This window comes from Dipodomys ordii, unplaced genomic scaffold (genome assembly GCF_000151885.1).
Source record: "Dipodomys ordii isolate 6190 unplaced genomic scaffold, Dord_2.0 Scaffold285, whole genome shotgun sequence".
NCBI classification, from domain to species: Eukaryota; Metazoa; Chordata; class Mammalia; order Rodentia; family Heteromyidae; genus Dipodomys; species Dipodomys ordii.
This window is the reverse complement of record NW_012267501.1, coordinates 383612-402364: the sequence shown is the minus strand read 5'-3', so window position 1 is coordinate 402364 and position 18753 is coordinate 383612. Positions and strand designations below refer to the sequence as shown.

Here is an 18753-nt window from a genome sequence, read left to right as displayed (position 1 = left end):
TAGTTACATCAATAGATTAATGTGAAGGTAAAATGTGGTGAACACACAAATCAGACAAGAGCACCTCTGAAGAGTAGAGCGACTGGATTCCCCCACTCCTGTGCTGTTGATGAACTGGACAGGGCTGGGTGACTGCTCTCCCGGGCTCCCTTTCCCATTGGTTCCAGTAGAGATTTCTGCATCTGGCTCTGAGTTTGCAGAATCATTGTCTAAATTGTGCAAATGAAGAAATAATTCAAATGTAACTTCAGGTAATTCCATTAAAATCAAGTCAAGAAAAAGGAATATTATTAGCATTATTAAGTTGTTCTAGAAGTTTTTAAAACACTCCGGTGTTTGAGAGTTAGGACTTGGGATACCCAGGAATCCTCAAGAACTGTGGGAAGTATCCAAAGTGAAAGTATCTTCATAAGATGTCTTTTTCATGATGTTGATATCTACACTGATGGTATGAAATAACAAGTGAATAAAACTGCTAACACCTTAGCAAGCATTAATGCAGTGGCATCAAATTTTATCAGCAATCCTATTTTCACAACAGCATGCTCTCACAGTAAATAAATATGGCAGTCATACTAAAGATGTCCTTGATAAGGCCATGATTAATCATTTTATTAAGTTTGACCCTGAAGTACAGTGTTCTGAGTGATGAAATGTGAGTCCATGTATAATTGGTTTTGTTATGTACCTAAGCACTGTAGTTATCTTAAGGAAAAATGTCAAAGCACTTGCTGGGTTGCAGCTGAGCCAGCCATTTTTGCCATAAATACTTTGTCTTGGTAAGAAAACTGACAGGAAACTCTGCTTACTTCGACTTGTGTATTTGACAGACATTTTCTCAAAAGTGAATTAATAAGTCTGTCATTTCAAGAAAAACATCTGATGGTGTTAGGTGCCAGTGGCTCATACCTGTAATCCTAGCAACTCAGGAGGTTAAGATCTGAGGACTGTAGTGCGAAACCAGCCTGGGTAGAAAAATTCCCTAGAGACTCTCATCTCCAAATAACCACTCAAAAACTGGAAGTGGAGCTGTGGCTCAAAGTGGTAGAGGACTAGTCTTGAACAAAAGAGCTCAGAAACAGTGCACAGGCTCTCAGTTCAAGCCCCATGACTGACAAAACAAAACAAAAAACAAACCCCAAAATGAAACAAAAAGCAGCTGATTTTATCTGTTGATGAGGAGATTTTGAGCAAAAATCAGAATTTTGGAACTTGTATTTGTTATCAGGAGCTGAAGTATGAGAAGCTGCATCCCCATACTTGTAAGATGTTTCAGATCTTCACAGGTTAGTGAAAAGATACCTTTCCAAACCACCAGTGCATAGGATAAAAACATGTCTGGGTAAAAGATTCATTCAAAGTCCAAGACAGATCAATGGACTTCAAATGAACTGAGTATGAAAAGTTCATTGATAATGATCTCAGATTCTCCACTGGAGCTAAGTTTGCAGAAACAACTAGTTGTCAAGTTTTAGTGTAGTGCCAAAGGAAAATACCCCAGTTATGTGAAAGGCCTACTAAAATATTCCTCCCTCTTTCAAGTACACTACCGTGTGAGTCACATTTTCTTCAGATATGTCAGCCCAACAGCAGACTTAACAGACTTGTGTAGATACAGATAGCAGACCAGCCACCTTCTATAAAAGCCGACATCAAAGAGATTTGCAAACTTTGTAAAGCAATGCCTCAAAAATTTTGTTTTGAAAATTGTTTTATCTTTCACAAAAATGTATTTTAGGGACCAGGGCTGCAGCTTAGTTTTACAACACATGCTTAGTATGCATGAAGCCCTGGATTTGTTCCCTAGTACCACATAAAAAGGTTTTATGTTTATGAGGCTAGCTTGTGAAATAAACATTGTTTAAGTTTGCTTAGGTTTGTTAATTTTTTTATTTTTTTGCTAGTATCTGATTTTGACCTCAGGGACTCATGCTTGCTTGGCTGGTACTCTATCATGGCTGGAGCCATGCCTCCAGCCCAGCTTTTTGCTGGTTATTTTGGAGAGGGATTCTCTCAGACCCTTATACCTTAGCTAGCTTCCAACCTCTCAAACCTCTATCTTCCAGTTCTCAGCCTCCTAAATAGCCATTGGCACCTGGCTCAGTTTAAAATGTTAACACATTAAATTTTAATAGCTAAAATCTATATAAACCAAAGCTCTTCGAGATCCTCAATAACTTTTAAGAAAGGAAGACTGAGATAAAAAAGTTTAGAAACTTGCTGTTCTAAACAATATAATGTGAGAATAGAAATAAAATGCTTTATTATTAAGCAGATAGTAAATTTAATTTTCTTATGGTTGCTAGAAACTTTAAGAGAATGCTGTAAGATTAAGAGCAATAATTTTTTTTAAATCTGCAAATCAACAAGCAACATTTTTCCTATAAACTGATTAAAAAACAACATGAAAAACATTTCACTTACAATAACTATAGACTCTACCATGAATAAAACTAAAACAACTATAAAAGACCTATACAAAACTTTTAAGTCCTTTAGAGAATTTATAATTCTTCTTCTTAGGGGCCTTAAAGAAGACCTCAATGAAGAGAATACAAAATGTGTATTCCTGATTAGTGACTGAAAGTGAAACAAGGTTGATCCTTCCCAAATTTAAGTGTTACCCTTAATGGTAATGTTACCTTAATGGTTAATTCTGATTAAAAACTTAAAGAATTTTAAGGATAAGCCAGATACCAATGGCTCATACCTATACCCTAGCTATTCAGGAGGCTGAGATCTGAGAAATGAGGTTTGAAGTCAACCTAGGCAGACAAAACCTTTTTTTTTTGTCGGTTGTGGGGCTTGAACTCTGGGCCTGGGCGCTGTCCCTCAGCTCTTCAGCTCAAGGCGAGCGCTCTACCACTTGAGCTACAGCGCCACTTCCGGTTTTCTGGTGGTTTATTGGAGATAGGAGTCTCACGGTCTCTCCTGCCCGGGCTGGCTTTGAACTGTGATCCTCAGATCTCAGCCTCCTGAGTAGCTAGGATTACAGGCGTGAGCCACCAGCACCCGGCGAGACTTGTATCCCTAACCAGTAAAAAACCAGAAGTGGAAGCCTGGGCCAAGTAATAGAGCATTAACCTTGGGCAAAATAGCTGAGCAAGAGTGCAAGGCCCTGAGTTCAAGCAACAGTATTGGCACAAAAGCAAAATAAAAAGAATTTCAACAACAAACACATATAAATAAAATTAGGGGGCTGGGAAGGTGGCTCAGCGGTAGAGCGCTTGCCTTGCATGCATGAGGCCCTGGGTTCGATTTCTCAGCACCACATAAGCAAAAAGAAAAAAGCCAGAAGTGGTGCTGTGGCTCAAGTGGTAGAGCGCTAGCCTTGAGCTGAATTGCTGAGGGACAGCGCGCAGGCCCAGAGTTCAGGCCCCACGACCAGACCCCCCCAAAAAACCCAAACAAAAAACAACAACAAAAAAATAAAATAAAATTAGGGGTAATTTTGGAGAACCTGCTTTATCAGATAGAAACTGGTGGGGAAAGGCAAATGACCAATACAGTGCAGAACTATAATCAGCACAACAGAACATGATAGAGGACACAGAAATAAATCCTGGAATAGACATAAAAAGTTAATTCATCCACATAACAAATCAGTGGTTAAAAGAACTACCGAATAAGCTGGGCACCAGTGGCTCATGCCTGTAATCAATCCTAGCTACTCAGGAAGCTGAGATTTGAGGATCATGGTTCAAAGCCAGACCGGGCAGGAACATCTGTGAGATTCTTACCTCCAAATAACCACCAGAAAACTGGAAGTGGCTCTTTGGCTCAAGTGACAGAGTGCTAGCCTTGAGCAGAATAGCGAGGGACAGAACCCAGGTCCAGAGTTCAAGGCCCATGACTGGCAAAAAAAACAAAAACAAAAACAAAAAAACCCCCAAAAACTACTGAATAAACAAGGTTGTAAATTTCTCAATTATCTAGAAAAATCAAATTTACATAATCACTTTACATCACATATCAAAATATAGAACAGATGGTTTAAATGTAAAAAAGCAGCAACAAAAAAGATGAACTAAATATACCAATAAAAGAAAATAGTTATTTTAACTTATTTTGGATATCATAAATCTAGAGCAATAAAGGAAAACCCAGTAAGGGAGAGTAGGTAAAAATGAATGTCAAAAACCAACACAAAGAAAATTAAAGATAAATAACAAATTATAAAAAAAATCTGTAACAAAGATTAATATACTTAATTTGCATTTTTAAAAAATGAGCTCTTTAGTTAACAAAGGGTCATCTGCTCAGAGTAAATTACAAACAAGATACAATGTTTAATATGGAAAGGAGGTTTTCCTCTTATGGCAAACCTGGAAGCCCTGCAGCAATTCCTGCAATGGAACTACTTTCTATACTCTCTTTCCAGAAATAAAATGCTATGTCCTTTTGCATATATTTTACTTCCCATTCTTTTTTCATATGTCCTTGAGAATTCCATCCATACTGTTCTATGCTTTAGGGTTTTGTTTTGCTGTTACATTCATTTTACTTGATTACAAGTAATCAAGTAAAGATATTTCTCCTTTGTTCCAACCTAATATTTCTTCTATTGTATAGAGATATCAATTATTATTATTGCTCTTACAGATCATTTTTAAAAAAATAGATAAATAGGGCTGGGAATGTGGCTTAGGGGTAGAGAGCTTGCCTGGCATGCATGAAGCCCCAGGTTTGATTCCTCAGTACCACATAAACAGAAAAAGCCAGAAGTGGTCTTGTGGTTCACGTGGCAGAGTGCTAGCCTTGAGCAAAAGAAGCTCAGGGACAGTACTCAGGCCCTGAGTTCAAGCGCTAAGACTCCCCCCACCAAAAAAAAAAATAGATAAACATCCTAGTAAGAAAAAAGTGGGAAAGGGCATGTAAGATAGGCACTGGTGGCACATCTGTAATCCTAGCTATTCAACTGGATAAGATCTGAGGATCTCAGTTCTAAGCCTGTTCAGGCAGGAAAGTCCATGAGACTCTTAACTCCAATGGTTCACCAAAAAACCTGAAGTAGAGTTGTGGCTCAAGTTGTAGTGTCAGCCATGAGTGAAAAATAAAAAACAGAACTAAGGGACAGTGCACAAGCCCTAAGTTCAAGCGTCAGCATAGGCACAAAAATTAACTAATTTAAAAGTTCTTAAAAGAAATATATACAAACAGTAATATGTGCATGCATGTGTACATGTGCATATATGTGTATATATAGCTCAATATTATCAAATAAATTAAAAATAAAATTATTACATACCATTTTCATCTATTGAACTAACAGCTATTTTTTAAAACGGTAATTACTCAGCAGTGGCTGGGATAGGGAGACATGGTATTCCCCTTCACTCCTGATAGTAACACAGTCAGGTAGAGCCACACTGTGACAGTGAGGCAATGGTTCTACCTTTGATGATCTGAAATTTATCTTTAGGGAACAATGAGAGTTATAAAAGTACACACACACACACACACACACACACACACACACATACACACAATGTAGCATGTGAAAAAACGAAAAGAACTGCCCCAAATGGGAGAATAATTAAATTATGGTATATTCCCAAAGACAGATGTTATATAACTACACAGTCATGCTGTTGAAGTCTATTTAATGACATATAAAAAAAAAGTTCATTAAAAGTAGCATAACATAATAACTCTACTCAGGGAGTATGGATTTGGCAGGGGTAAGAAACCAGGTGGGAAAAAGTAGACCAAAATATTCTCAATGGTGAATATTTGTTGTAATTATCTTTATGTATTTTTTTGCCAATTTTTACATTTACTAGAAATATATTTTTAAGTCAGGAAAAAGCATTAAGTATTTATAAAAGAAGATTTTTATATTCTTCAAAGGTAACAAAACATGTATATAGATACAATCTGTTCTACAGGCACTTCTGAGTGAGCTATTATCTTGTGTAGAGCACTAGAAAAACACTAATATTACTCTCACATTATGGAGTCCTACTTTACCAGAGCCTATTTTGCTGTACAAATTCATCTCAGTGGAGAAAATTGCTTGTGCCCATATGTTCTGGTGCTGCAATTTCAACAATGAATTAAAGGACAAAATGTAGGTGCTTATATAACCTGGTTAAAATTCAGAGTACTTGTATGAGAAGACTCAATTATCTCTGTTACAAAGAGCCCTTACTTCTTTGCCGTGGAAGAGGCATCTGTTAAAGATAAATTCCTGTCGTTTTCAGATTCTCTTTATTCTGCCTAACAAAAACCAGCCCAGGGAAATGACAGCTGAGTCCCACAAAACCAGTGTTCAGACTTCCTGAGAAACTTGTCTTTGAAATCAGAAGTCAAATTCCTGACCTACATCAACTTTAACAAACACATTCCCCTTCAGTAAACAGGCACGCATTGATTGCAGAGTACTTCAGGATAAAATCAAGACCTGAAGTCTGTGTATTCTTTCTGTGAGAGTACAACTACAGAGGTTTTATTTTCCACTTGGTATTTAAGAAAGGAAACCTGGAGCTTGCTTATCTTTCCAGCTTTCCCTCTCCCCCAGTGCCCAATCCTCCCTTAGACCACAGCCAGACCGGACTGTTCCACTGCCTGCATGCTTGCCCGTCCTTTCCCCTCTGTGCCTTCTTAGGATGCCTCTTGGCTTATAACTTCTCCTAACTCGCAACCCTCCAAGGCTTAGTTGAAATATCTCAAGGAAGCCTGCCTTGGTCTTCTAACTGGAAAGACCTTTCCTTCCTCAGAACACCCACAGCAACCTGCATCGTTCCCAAGAACTTTCCAGAATCCTTCATGATGAAGTGAGATGATAATGGTCACTACCAGAGATACACCAGCATCCCAGATCCATTTATTACAAGCTTTACTACCTTGGGCAAGTGACTTAATCTTTAAATCCTAGGCTTCTGTTTATGAAGTATGCCCTTCTTTGAGAATTGTCAAAGAGTTTAAATAAGAAAACTCATGTGAAGTGCCTAGTGATGCATACGCAACAAATGATTATTGCTTTCCATTCTTTCGTTAAATTCTGCCACATTAGTAATTTTATGTACTGTTATCAATCTTCCCTCACCCCGCCACAGGTATATATACTTATGTGTATACTCATGACTATGCATTCCATACAACCAGGAGCTGTTTTGTCATTTCTATAGTTTCTGAGCACTGAATTCTGTGACCATATGCATACAGAGGCACTAAAATTTTGCTGAAATAAAATAAATAGTATATTAATCACATCTGAAACATTGAAAGGTATATGTGTTAAAGCCAGAAAACCAGATGGCTTTCTTGGATAAGTTAAGACTTAATGATTCAAGCACCAGACAGCATTTCTCTGAGAGAAACTATCTAATTCCAAGTAGAAACCTCCAAGTCCAGAGTGCCTGTGAACACACCAGGAAAGGTATATAGTGAGTATTGTAGTCAAATGGTCAATTTGTCATTTCTTCCACATCCTCATTTCTCATTACCTTCGAGCCTCTGAATCTCCTCAGCTGTCACTTCCAGTGTTTGATCAGATAGGGAAGCTACCTGGATAACCTGGTAGAGAAAGAATAAAAGGTACAGACGTGTGGGTGCTTTGTTTTAAACAGAAACAAGTCTATCTTTTACCAAAACAGGGAAACTAAACATCAAAAATATCTTTTTTAGGAATCTATCAGTATCCTCAACTGGAGTCCGAATTTCAGGCCTTTTTACTTTTTAAAGTGGTACTCACACCATAGATGAAGATTCCAGAAGAAAAGATTTGTTTAAAACACTATACTTAAGGATTAAGATCTAAAAGATAATTTAGGACAAGATACACGAATTAGACCTTTTAAAATTGCATCTGTATTTATTCTTGCCTTTGCATGTCATTTCTTGAAAATAAAATTACTGACCTATAATAGAGTAAATGATAATGATAGTTCTCCATATAATGAAGAAATAAATGTAATTATGTATATACTGATTTAAGTATTTTATACCTTAACACATTGTTCTTTTTTTTTTGCTGGTCCTGGGGTTTGAACTCAGGGCCCTAGGCTCTGTCCCTGAGCTTCTCTGCCACTTGAGCCAAAGCGCCATTTATGGCTTTTTCTGAGTAGGTTATTGGAGATAAGAGTCTTATGGACTTTCCTGTCCAGGCTGGCTTCAAACCTGGATCCTCAGATCTCAGTCCCCTGAGTAGCTAAGATTACAGGCATGAGCCACCAGTGCCTGGCCATACCATTCATTTTTAAAACAAATCTCAGAACACAGTTCATATGTTCCCAAATCCAAGTTGAATCATACAAACACAACTCTTATTTGGGGCTGCTGAAATACTTTGTCCATAATTTTCCAATGAAAGAAGAAAATAACTTGCCCAAAGTAACAACTCATAGAAGAACAATTTAGAAGAGTCATAAGAAAGGGGGAATTACTTGATTTCCATAGGAAAAAATATATCCAAACAACCCTGAATCTAAAATTATAGATTCTAAATATCAATTAAATGTATAATGAAAAATAAAGTTGAAACCATAAATCTGATGAACAGAACATACCTTCTTTACAGAATTCTTACAGAAAAAAAAATTCCACCATCCTCATGAAAGAACATACACACTACAAACCAACTTATCCATTCCCAGGTGAAATGGAAGAATCAGAAGCAACCCCACTATAGAGTCCTACAGCTACATTTAGAAATGCCATGTAGAGCAACACAGATCAGTCTTCACTCAACAGGAACGACACTTACCAGCTGGGCAAAAGTGGTAACTTTCAGTCTCTTGAAAAGTTCATCTTTTTTATATCTATAATCTGAAAAGCAGGATAAAACAGATTGATTTTCCTTTCTTAGAGCTATTAATGCTTTCTAGTCATGGAGTTCTATCTTTCAATTCTCTAACAAGCTGATATAATATATATATATATATATATATGATATACACACATATCACGTTAAAATGAGGTGGAAAGGTTATGGTATCATTTTTTCATTTTCCTGCTTTTTTTCTGTTCATAGGTCAGAAAGCATTTTCTTTTTACTGAGCTCCTACTGTAGCTATGAGTTTTTGTAAACTGCCTCCAATCCCTTTTGAGAACAAAGCAGGGAATAAACACCTACAAATAAGGACAGAGACCCAGAGAAGCTGAGTTGCCCTGGGCCAAACAGCTGGCTAGGCATTTATACCCTACTATTCTGACTGGCTTCAAAAGACAGCAGTAATTTTCCTGTGGCTGCCAGCTCTGCTGGACACATAGAACAACACTTGTATATATGTGCAGGGCACAGGATGTGATTGGTCCTGACAATCTCATATTATTGTCAGTCAGTCAATCTGTTTCTCTCTCTCAAATTAAACTACTCAGTTTGGCAAGCTGAGAAAATTCTAGATCTTTGTTGACAACAATGAGAATATATTTAAAACCAATAAATGATTTAAATGGTAAATTTATGTGTTGTGTATTTGCCACAATTAAAATAAACTAAAAACCAGCCAATCAATATTTAATCAGTACTATACTTATACTTTTGAGATATAACCCAAATGGGGACATTCTTTATACTTGTGTTGATAATTCTTTCTATCATATTAAACTGTAAAAATTGAGCTGATCTCACTGTATCTAGTATCTACTTATAGACGCAGGTTAGAAGTTAGCTTCCTTAAACTTCTTTGAAGACAACTAGTAATAGTGAAGAGTTTTCAGCACTGTACTCTGAAAATCCCTCCTTCTGCTAGGTTTTTTATTTGAGTATCTCTAACTCTTTAAATACAGCTTCACTATTAAAGAAGTACTAAAGCTTGGCTGGATAACTGCTATGGCCTTTCCTATATATCTCATAAACCAAGATTCCTAGCAACCAAGGAAAGGATGACATGTATATAAGATCATTTACCTGGTATCACTAATGAGTACCATGAATTTGCCAAAAACCAGCCCACACTGGATGGAAGAGGTTTACCAAATACCTTAATATTTATTAGTCAGGAAATGATACTACCTTAAAAAATAGCCTTCTGTCCTAAAATGTCATAGAGAAATTTGGAAAAGAGACTATTACTCCTAGAATATTCTTAGAGCAGTTTCTTCTGCATACAACAAGGTAACAAACCCAGGGACAATAAAACTGCCCAAGTCTGCCAGGGTACAGATCCAAAAAGCTGAACAGACCCTCAAAAAGTACCAGTAAATACCCAGACCTTTCTCTTCAAATGCCACCAACTTGTGTGAATTCACTTATTAGAATCAAAACAGCAATAAATCAATTGGGAGAAACTGTCAATAGCTTTCAAGTAGTTTGTAGTTTGACATTTATCTATTAATATTCTTTCTGTATGGTTACATAGTTTGAAATACTTCTAAGCATAAAATGTACACCTTCAAATCCCCTCCGAATAAACACAGATTACACTAAGCAAACCCCAGGCTTTGCTATCTCCTGTGGTTGGTAATCCTGTGGTCCTTAGCACCAATACTGGCAGCCCCTTGCATAATGAGCATACATACCTGGTTCTGGTTTGGAAGGACAGCCATCAGTAGGACTTTCTGACATTATTTTTCAGAGATAAAAGATCAAACTAGACGTCTTAAAGTTAAGTTTTAAATTATATATAAATTTATATAAAGGATGCCGTGGAAGTTTCTGTCAGTCTGTCCTCCCAAGAGCGAACAGAGCTTTAAGAATGGAGCTTCTGCAGTGGGGCTTCTCTCAAACTCTGTGTTAGAGACAGATAATCCCAGCTCAGAGACACTATCAAGGTTTGCTTCTCTAGTAAGTGCAGGGTCTGAGTTGGCCTCTCTCGAGTTACTGGAAGGACAGAGACTTGACTATCTAGGATGTTTCACACTGAGTCCAACAGTATCATTTAACCACTAGGCCCCAAGAATAGGCTTTGTAAAACAGTCAATAGACACAGAGCATCTATTTTCCCTGGGCATAGTTGAAAGAATGTTCAGATTACAAAGGATTTCTGCGTTTTCAGAAGAAAAGGAAGTTGGACTTGAAGTAGAAGGCCAATCAAAGGAAGTAACAGAATAGGTTTGCAATTTCAGATGGACGTGGCAACTGAGGTAAGGCAAGCAAAGGGATGGGTCTAGGGTGTCAGGAAACAAGGCAATGTTCTCCTCCCTTCTGACCCAAGAGAACACACAAAACTAAAAACAGAGGAAGAGAAGAAGATAGCTCCCAAACAGACCTAACAGAATTCTGTCCGAATGAGCCCAATGTGTGTGATCAAAGTGAAAGGAACGGAAGCCCAGAACTTCTTTAGAAGGAAGGAAGGATTTTTTTTCAAGGGCTCTGTTCCAAGATTATTTCTTTTGGGAGATGATCTCCATGTAAGTTTAGGTTTTCAAGAAATCACACTGGACTTTTAAATAAATGATTTAAGCAAAGGTTTTGTCAATCTGGGCGGAACAAGGCATTTTGACGGGACAAATTTCTGCTGAAGACATGTGGGTTCACACTCAGCTACAAGTGGAAGGGAGTCAAAGAGACCACAAACCCAAACAACCGGCTGGCTGTTCCTAAGGCCTACCTTAGATAACTGAAGGATGGCAGCCATGAAGTGGAGGTGAGTACATAAGGTTCTTTTCATAATTTGGAGATTTGACATGTTTCATCATACTTATATAATAATGTGAAATGTCTGAGAAGGATCCTGTTGGCATAAATTTTAAAAAGTATCTAATAATGCCAGCCAGCTCTTCTAGCTCAATAAGACAAGTAAAGGTATTAAGCAGAAAGCTGATCTTGAGTCCATATCTACTGTCACAGGTTTTCCCATACTGCAGCAATTCAAAAGGAAGATTATCATTTTAAATGAAAAGGTCTGCTGTGTTTAGAAGGAAAATTCTGGAGGATTCTAGATTTCAGATTTTTTTCTTCCAGGAAGGATTTACTATCACAGGCAAGTTCCAAACTGGGATCCAAGCACCGCTTTACTACCATTAGCTAGCTGGTCCTCTAGCATTGGGTTCTCTACTTAAGACATGAGCAAATCAGTCTTAGAATCAGAGATGATTTGACTACTTTAATTCTGGCCTTGCTGTGTACATTATCCATCAGTTTTGGACACACTGAAGAAAAAGATGATTTTTATTCAAGGGCAATGCATTCAGTGACTAGTAAGATAACTCCACAAAATATTAGTTATTTTTTAGATTAGTTTTTGAAAAGGATGTGCATGAAATATGACTTTTAGTGAAAGGAAAACAGGCTGCAATGAATGGATACTGTAGAAAAGGAAGAACAAACTCTTTCTTTTTCAGACCTCTTAGTCTTTCATCAATACTGTCTAAGTTATACTCATAGGAATGTTATTATGAAGAGAGATATTATTACCCTGGCTCAGGCAGACCAAAGAAGAGAGAGAAGACTAAGTACTCTCAAAAGGCCATGAAAACTGTAGCACAATGAAACTAACAGCCAGGGTACTGATTGCTTCAGAGTTCATTTCACATTCCCACATTTGTACTCCCTATGGGATGTAAGTTGGGCAGAGCTCAGACCATAGGCTAGTCTTAGGAGCTGGCCAAGAGGGTTCCCAGTGTCTCCCACATCCTTCCAGACCTGCCAGGCTCACCTGACTCCCACAGCTCGCCACACGTCAGCTGCAGAGCATAGTGCTTAGTGGATGACCAGCTTAGAGACAACTACAGCGTTCCATTTCCCCAAGCCATCAATGGGGTTACTCACTTTTTTTGATCTCTTCTAGCTTCTCAATGTATTTTGTCATACTGTTACCTAAAAAGAAAATAATTTTAGGAAAGCTTTAAATGAAAGACAATGAGTACACCTGTGAAAATCAAGTGAAGAGCCAGTACCCCCTCTCCCCCAGCTTGCCTGTCCTATTCCTTTGGGACCTTGGACAGGAGACAAATGTGCCACATACACAATAAGAAGTCTTTTGGATGACACAACATCATTCAAATATATGAAAGCAAAGGTGAAATGTTTTGGTTGAATATGTTTAAGGTGGGGTACATCCTGCCAAACATTTATCAGTCTCAAGAAACACTGATGATATTTTATATCTATCTTTGAATCTTTTTTCTTTTAGGAATCAAGGCTTTCCTCCTTCCTAAATCTCCCCATAATGTGTGTGTGTGTGTGTGTGTGTGTGTGTGTGTGTGTGTGTGTGTGTAAAAATGAGAAGGAGCAAGAAAGAGGCAATGTTCTTTGGCTGTGCAAAAAGTGTCCTTGAGGCTACCCAAGCAACCCTTTCCCCTCCATTTTGTCACCATGGTCACCTCCTCTCCCTGAAATTGGTGTTCTGCTATTCATGCTGATGTTGCAGCCTCAACCAGACCACACAGTCTGGATGTTCTATTCACCATGAACTTGATTTGCTAAGAAATAACAGCAGATTCCCACCACTGTGTGGAGGACCCCGCCCTTATGTTTTATGGTCTGGTTCTACAATAAGAGGTTCTAGCCAAAGTGGTTTGGAGAGCTTTCATACTTTATAACTGCTCCAGGATCATTCTGGTTTCTGAATGAATTCAATTCTAGCTCTCAAGCCAGAAGCTATTATTTTTTTAAAAAAATTGTGCATGCTATGATTTGATTCAATTCAATATACCAAGCTGTATCTGGCACCTGAAAATATGGCAAAAGAAAAACATTCAAAATAATTCCTCATTTCTAAAATCATGCTCCTAACTTTTTAAGTCTTGAGAGGATTTAGATAGACTGACCCAATTTTAGACCAAATAAGTGCTTCCAATTAATGACATTAATTGATACCTAGAAGGACTACTTTGGATAACTCTTTGTGTTTGGGTAAGAAGCAGAGGATGAAAATCCTTGCTCTAAAACACAATATACATTTTTTTTAAAGAAAACACCTTATTATTAATTTTTTTACCATGAATTCATTAGGGAATAAAAATCTAGTTCTTGTTTTGTTTTGTTCATCTTTAGCCATACACAGCCTGTATGAGGACTGGAAAGGAGGATAATCGGGCAATCCTAGACCCAGCTTTGTCCTTCAGAAGCTCCCAGAGACATTCAGTCAGTCAGGGCAGCTTAGGCCTGAGGCTTTCTCAAGGGACAATAAGTATGTCAAAAGAAGGCCCCAACCACCAAAGAATAGGATTAGAACCAAATGTTATCTTTTTTCTAGGTTCTTTAGCTCACAGTTGACCTGAGAAGTGACCAGAACTGTGGGACATCCCTCTTCTCCTATGCAACACTGCAGCTAGGCCTAGACTTGCCTGTTTGACACAATAAGGGTAGAAGATGGCAAGTCAGAATGCTGTCAGCATGCTGTCCAGCTTCTCCCTATCTTATTTTTAGCATATATGACAGAATAGGTCTATGTTCTTGAGTTCTCCCAGTTGAGGACGTGGCACTTATCTGATTGGGTGAGGGAAGCTTCAGGAAGTCCAGTCAGAAAACTTAGAATCAACTAGGCTTACCAATCTGTCCAGTGACTTCCCAGCTTCCTTGTTTCTCATATGGTTCACAAAACACCTGGCTTTTCCAGTTATTATCTTGCTGTCTTTATTACTACTACTATTATTATTATTTGCATTGCTGGAGAGTAATCCCTAGGCCTTATATATTTTATTCTTTTCTTTTTGCTTTTTCTTTTTGCTTATGTGGTGCTGAGGAATCAAACCCAGGGCCTCATGCATGCAAGGCAAGTGCTCTACCACTGAGCCACCTTCCCAGCCCCGGCCTTATATATTTTAGGCAAGCACTCCATCCTAAGCTACACCCACAGCCCTTGCTTTAAAAGCAGGATTATAAGGTAAATTTGTAGGAATTGCTACATCCTTCATCACAATGGATGAGGACCATTTGATGTTATAAATTCCCTAAGGATGGAAAACAACAGCAAACCCTCTTCATGTCATCTTTATTGTTAAAATACTGTATTACCAATCAATAGCAGTTTGACTAAAGAGTGTCTAAAATTAACTGTGACTGTCACAATGCTCTGATGTAAGCTGTCCTGCTCATCATTTGTTTTTCCTACTAAAGAAGAAGGCAGAGGGGCTGGGAAGGTGGCTCAGTGGTAGAGTGCTTGCCTTGCATGCATGAGGCCCTGGGTTCGATTCCTCAGCACCACATAAGCAGAAAAAGCTGGAAGTGGTGCTGTGGCTCAAGTGGTAGAGCACTATCCTTGAGCTGAAGAGCTGAGGGACAGCGCCCAGGCCCAGAGTTCAGGCCTCACGACTGGCAAAAAAAAAAAAAGAAGAAGGAGGCAGAAAAACAAAATCTCTTGCAAAGTTATGCAAATATTTGACAAAAGAACCCACAAATCTAAGGGGGCTAATTAATAAGGAACTCTTTTCATTGTAGACATTCATTCTCTCCAAATATGGGGGAGAAAAGAGAACAGACAATTCCCACATTGCTTCCACTAGAGAAATAAGATGGTTGGATGTCTGCAATCCCTAAAAATGATTTTAGGAAGTATGAAAAGTAGAATTTTACTTTATTTTATACAAAATGTCATATCTTACTGTACCTAATCCTATCAGGAAATAGTTTCTGAACACCTTTTGCAAAGACAGGAAATATATCAACTTCACAATTTATAAACATGTCTTTTATATAAAAGAAGCTCTTAACATAGCAGATAACTAATTTTTTTAAATACTAAATTGTACAGTATTGCCCAAGTTTTCTAGATAAGAAAAACAAGTCAACAGCGCCTCATTGCTTGATGCCTAGTTTTAATTTCTTGCCCAAGTACTGAAGATGGCAACAACCTAACTGCCTCTTCACTCTGGCCTTAATTATTAAACCTGACAAACAGTCTGTGAGTCTCAGGTTCTCTAAAACATCACTTTGTTAAGCTCTTCCTGCTGGAAGTGACCTTTTTCTTTTCTTAACTCCTCCAGCATTCTGCTTGCCACTCACAAGGCATTCATCACGGGCCTTGACTGGGCTGTCTTATCTACCTCATTTGACGGAAAGCCCAAGATTATTTATCCGTGTCCATACACATGTGCGCGTACACACACACACACACACACACACACACACACACGCACAATCTTTATCTCTCCCATTGTCTGGTAGAGGAGACCCTACAAAACAATTTGCTGAGTGAAATCTACCATCCGGATCTACCATTTGAAAACTCCTCATAGCAAGTTATTTTAAAATATAAGTCATCACGCCCAAACTTGGCTTGAGCTTTTCCACACCTGAGTTTCTTCAAAATGTGCACTGCTTGCACATATGTTAATTACATAACATTATATAATGGTATACCCATACCACCCATATTGACTCAGGCAACCTAGACATGTATAAAGTGATATTTATCTTCTAGCTTGTTTACCACTTAAGTTACAATGAAAGCTGTGGAACAAAAGTCTTACAATTAGAATCAAGAGAAAGAAACAACACAACTACATCAATAGTCCTGTGCAAAGGTAGAGTACAATCGATTCACTGAGTAACTCATTCATTAGATTTTTTTCCCAAGTGTTTCTCTAATAACATTATTTGCACTGAATCTGTAAGAAAAGCAAGTGAGTCTGAGAACAGCAATCTAGACTGTGCAAGATTTATAAGGCACGAACTCAGTTGCTAAGAGACAACTTCATGGCTTTATTTTTTCTTCAATATTTCCCTCCTCTACAGCAAAGTTCTTTGGCTCAGAAGGAGCAGAAAGAGTGAAAAGAGACATAGTGGTCCTTTGTTAACCTTAATAAGTTATACGTGTGTGCAGTGCTTTCTGGTTTGTCAAAGCCTTTCCCATATATTTCTTCCTTTGACGTAAGAGACAGAAATAAATACCAAATAAAAGCAAATAACTTGAGCTATTAGAAAATACTCAGGAGAAGATAAAGGAAGAAAAATGGAAATGATTAGTTTGTACAGAGATAACAAAAGGAAGTCGATTTCTACAAAAATTACAATAGGCTAGAAAAGACTAAGTACAAGTCATTAGGAAGAATTTGAGAAGTTAAAGAAATGTAAAACTGGACTTACTACAGACCAAGTGAGAGTGTAATATGGCCAACAAGAATAGAAGGGGCTAATAAGGAAGTGGCTTGTGGTTTGGTTTTAACCATCCTGCAGTGAAGCTCAGTGTGGAAGAACAGAAACCCACAGAGGGCTGGGTTGTGGCTCAAGTGCCAGCCTAGTAAGCTTGAGTACCTAAGTTCAAATCCTAGTACCACCAAAAAGAAAAAAGATTAGAAGATCATGTGAAGCTGGGTACTGTTGGATCATGCCTACTACTCAGGAGGCTGAGATCTGAGGATATACAGGTATACAAATGTGTAAGAGTCTTATCTCTGATTAAACAGGGGGGAAAAAAAAGCCATAAGTGGAAGTATGGCTCAAATGGCATACACCAGTTTTGAGGGGAAAAAAAAAACCCAACAACAACAACAAAAAAAACAAGAACAATGAGGTCCTGAGAGCTCCAGTATGGACACACACACACACACACACACACACACACACACACACACACACACACACGATAATGTGGTAGAGTGCCAGCCTAGAACCCCAGAGAGTGCTGGAAAACCTGGAGAATACACAAGAACCAGTAGTGGTGGCTGACTGAATGCCAGCATAATACCAGAAGCATAATGCACTCCTGGCACAGTCTGGCAACTGTAGATGTTTGTAAGGTGTGTTCAGGAATATAGAACAAAAGAAACGCTACAAGTTCAAAGTAATTTAAAGTAATGCTGGAATTTAGTCACAGCATTAGTTACAGCATGAGAAGTAGAATCAGAAGTATGGAAACAAACAATAATCTTTATGTAGCAGCAGGGTATCAGTCTTTGTAGAATTCAGTAGAAGGTGAGTTGGGTGCAGATGCACTATCATGGAATTCATGAATTTTTGTGTTTAACTCTGAACAGCTCAGAGAAAGGTTGGTTTGGTAGGAAAAGATTAATGTATTTAGCTTAGAAATGGGAACCGCAGGGGGCTGGGAAGGTGGCCCAGTGGTAGAGTGCTTGCCTTGCATGCATGAGGCCCTGGGTTCGATTCCTCAGCACCACATTAGAAAAAAGCCGGAAGTGGTGCTGTGGCTCAAATGGTAGAGCACTAGCCTTGAGCTGAAGAGTTGAGGGACAGCGCCTAGGCCCAGAGTTCAGGCCCCACGACCAGCCCCCCCAAAAAAGAAAATAAATGGGAACCGCACACCGATTTCTGCATTCATTTCTATTGCTCTGACCACATAGCTTTGAAACCTGCAGGAGAGAGAACCTCTCTGTAGCACTTGGATTATGAGGTCTCTTGTGGGTTTTCTTAACCACGATCCCTCAAACTTTTCCCCCTGTGGTACACATGGCAATGATAACATCTAGAAAAAGCACTCGGTCCAGGTTGCCCCAGGCCCTGTTGGTCCCTAAAGGCTGATGTGCTCTGTTATCTTAGTGTATCAACCAAAGGTGCATTATACCAAGTAAGTCACAAAATTGTGTGGGAACGCAATATGACAAGAAGATCTTGCTCTAAATTTGAAACATACACAAAAAAAAACAAACACTAGAATGAGATTTCTCTCCCACGCTGACTTTAAAATACTTTTGGGCTTTAAAGCAGCAAGATATGCTTCACCCTTCCAAAAGCTATTACAAAATTTGTTAGGGGAGACTTTCACTTCTGGGGAAGATAGATAGATGTACTTTACTGCTCCAGTTAAGTACAACAAAAACCTTGAACAACCCACAAAATGGGAGAAAATGCTCACAAATCATATTTCTGATAAGGGTCTAGTATCCACAATAAAATACAAAACGCTTACAATAAAAATAGCCCAAGTTAAGAATAAGCAAAAGATCTGAATGGACATTTCTCCACAG

General features: G+C 38.4%; 1 protein-coding gene across 3 annotated transcripts in view; it reads right to left on the bottom strand.

Annotated features, from left to right (window-relative positions):
- Cep41 (centrosomal protein 41kDa) overlaps positions 1 to 18753 on the bottom strand; it is a 47086-nt gene that overhangs the window by 9991 nt on the left and 18342 nt on the right. For 2 of the 3 annotated variants that reach the window (XM_013036430.1, XM_013036432.1), the window contains 4 exons: positions 12656 to 12703; positions 8708 to 8769; positions 7449 to 7518; positions 65 to 209 (listed from right to left, as the gene is read on the bottom strand). In XM_013036430.1, the coding sequence (XP_012891884.1) occupies positions 65 to 209; positions 7449 to 7518; positions 8708 to 8769; positions 12656 to 12703 (325 nt within the window). Of the gene's footprint in view, positions 1 to 64; positions 210 to 7448; positions 7519 to 8707; positions 8770 to 10464; positions 10537 to 12655; positions 12704 to 18753 lie in introns of those variants that run through there. The other variant, XM_013036431.1, reaches the window with a different exon arrangement.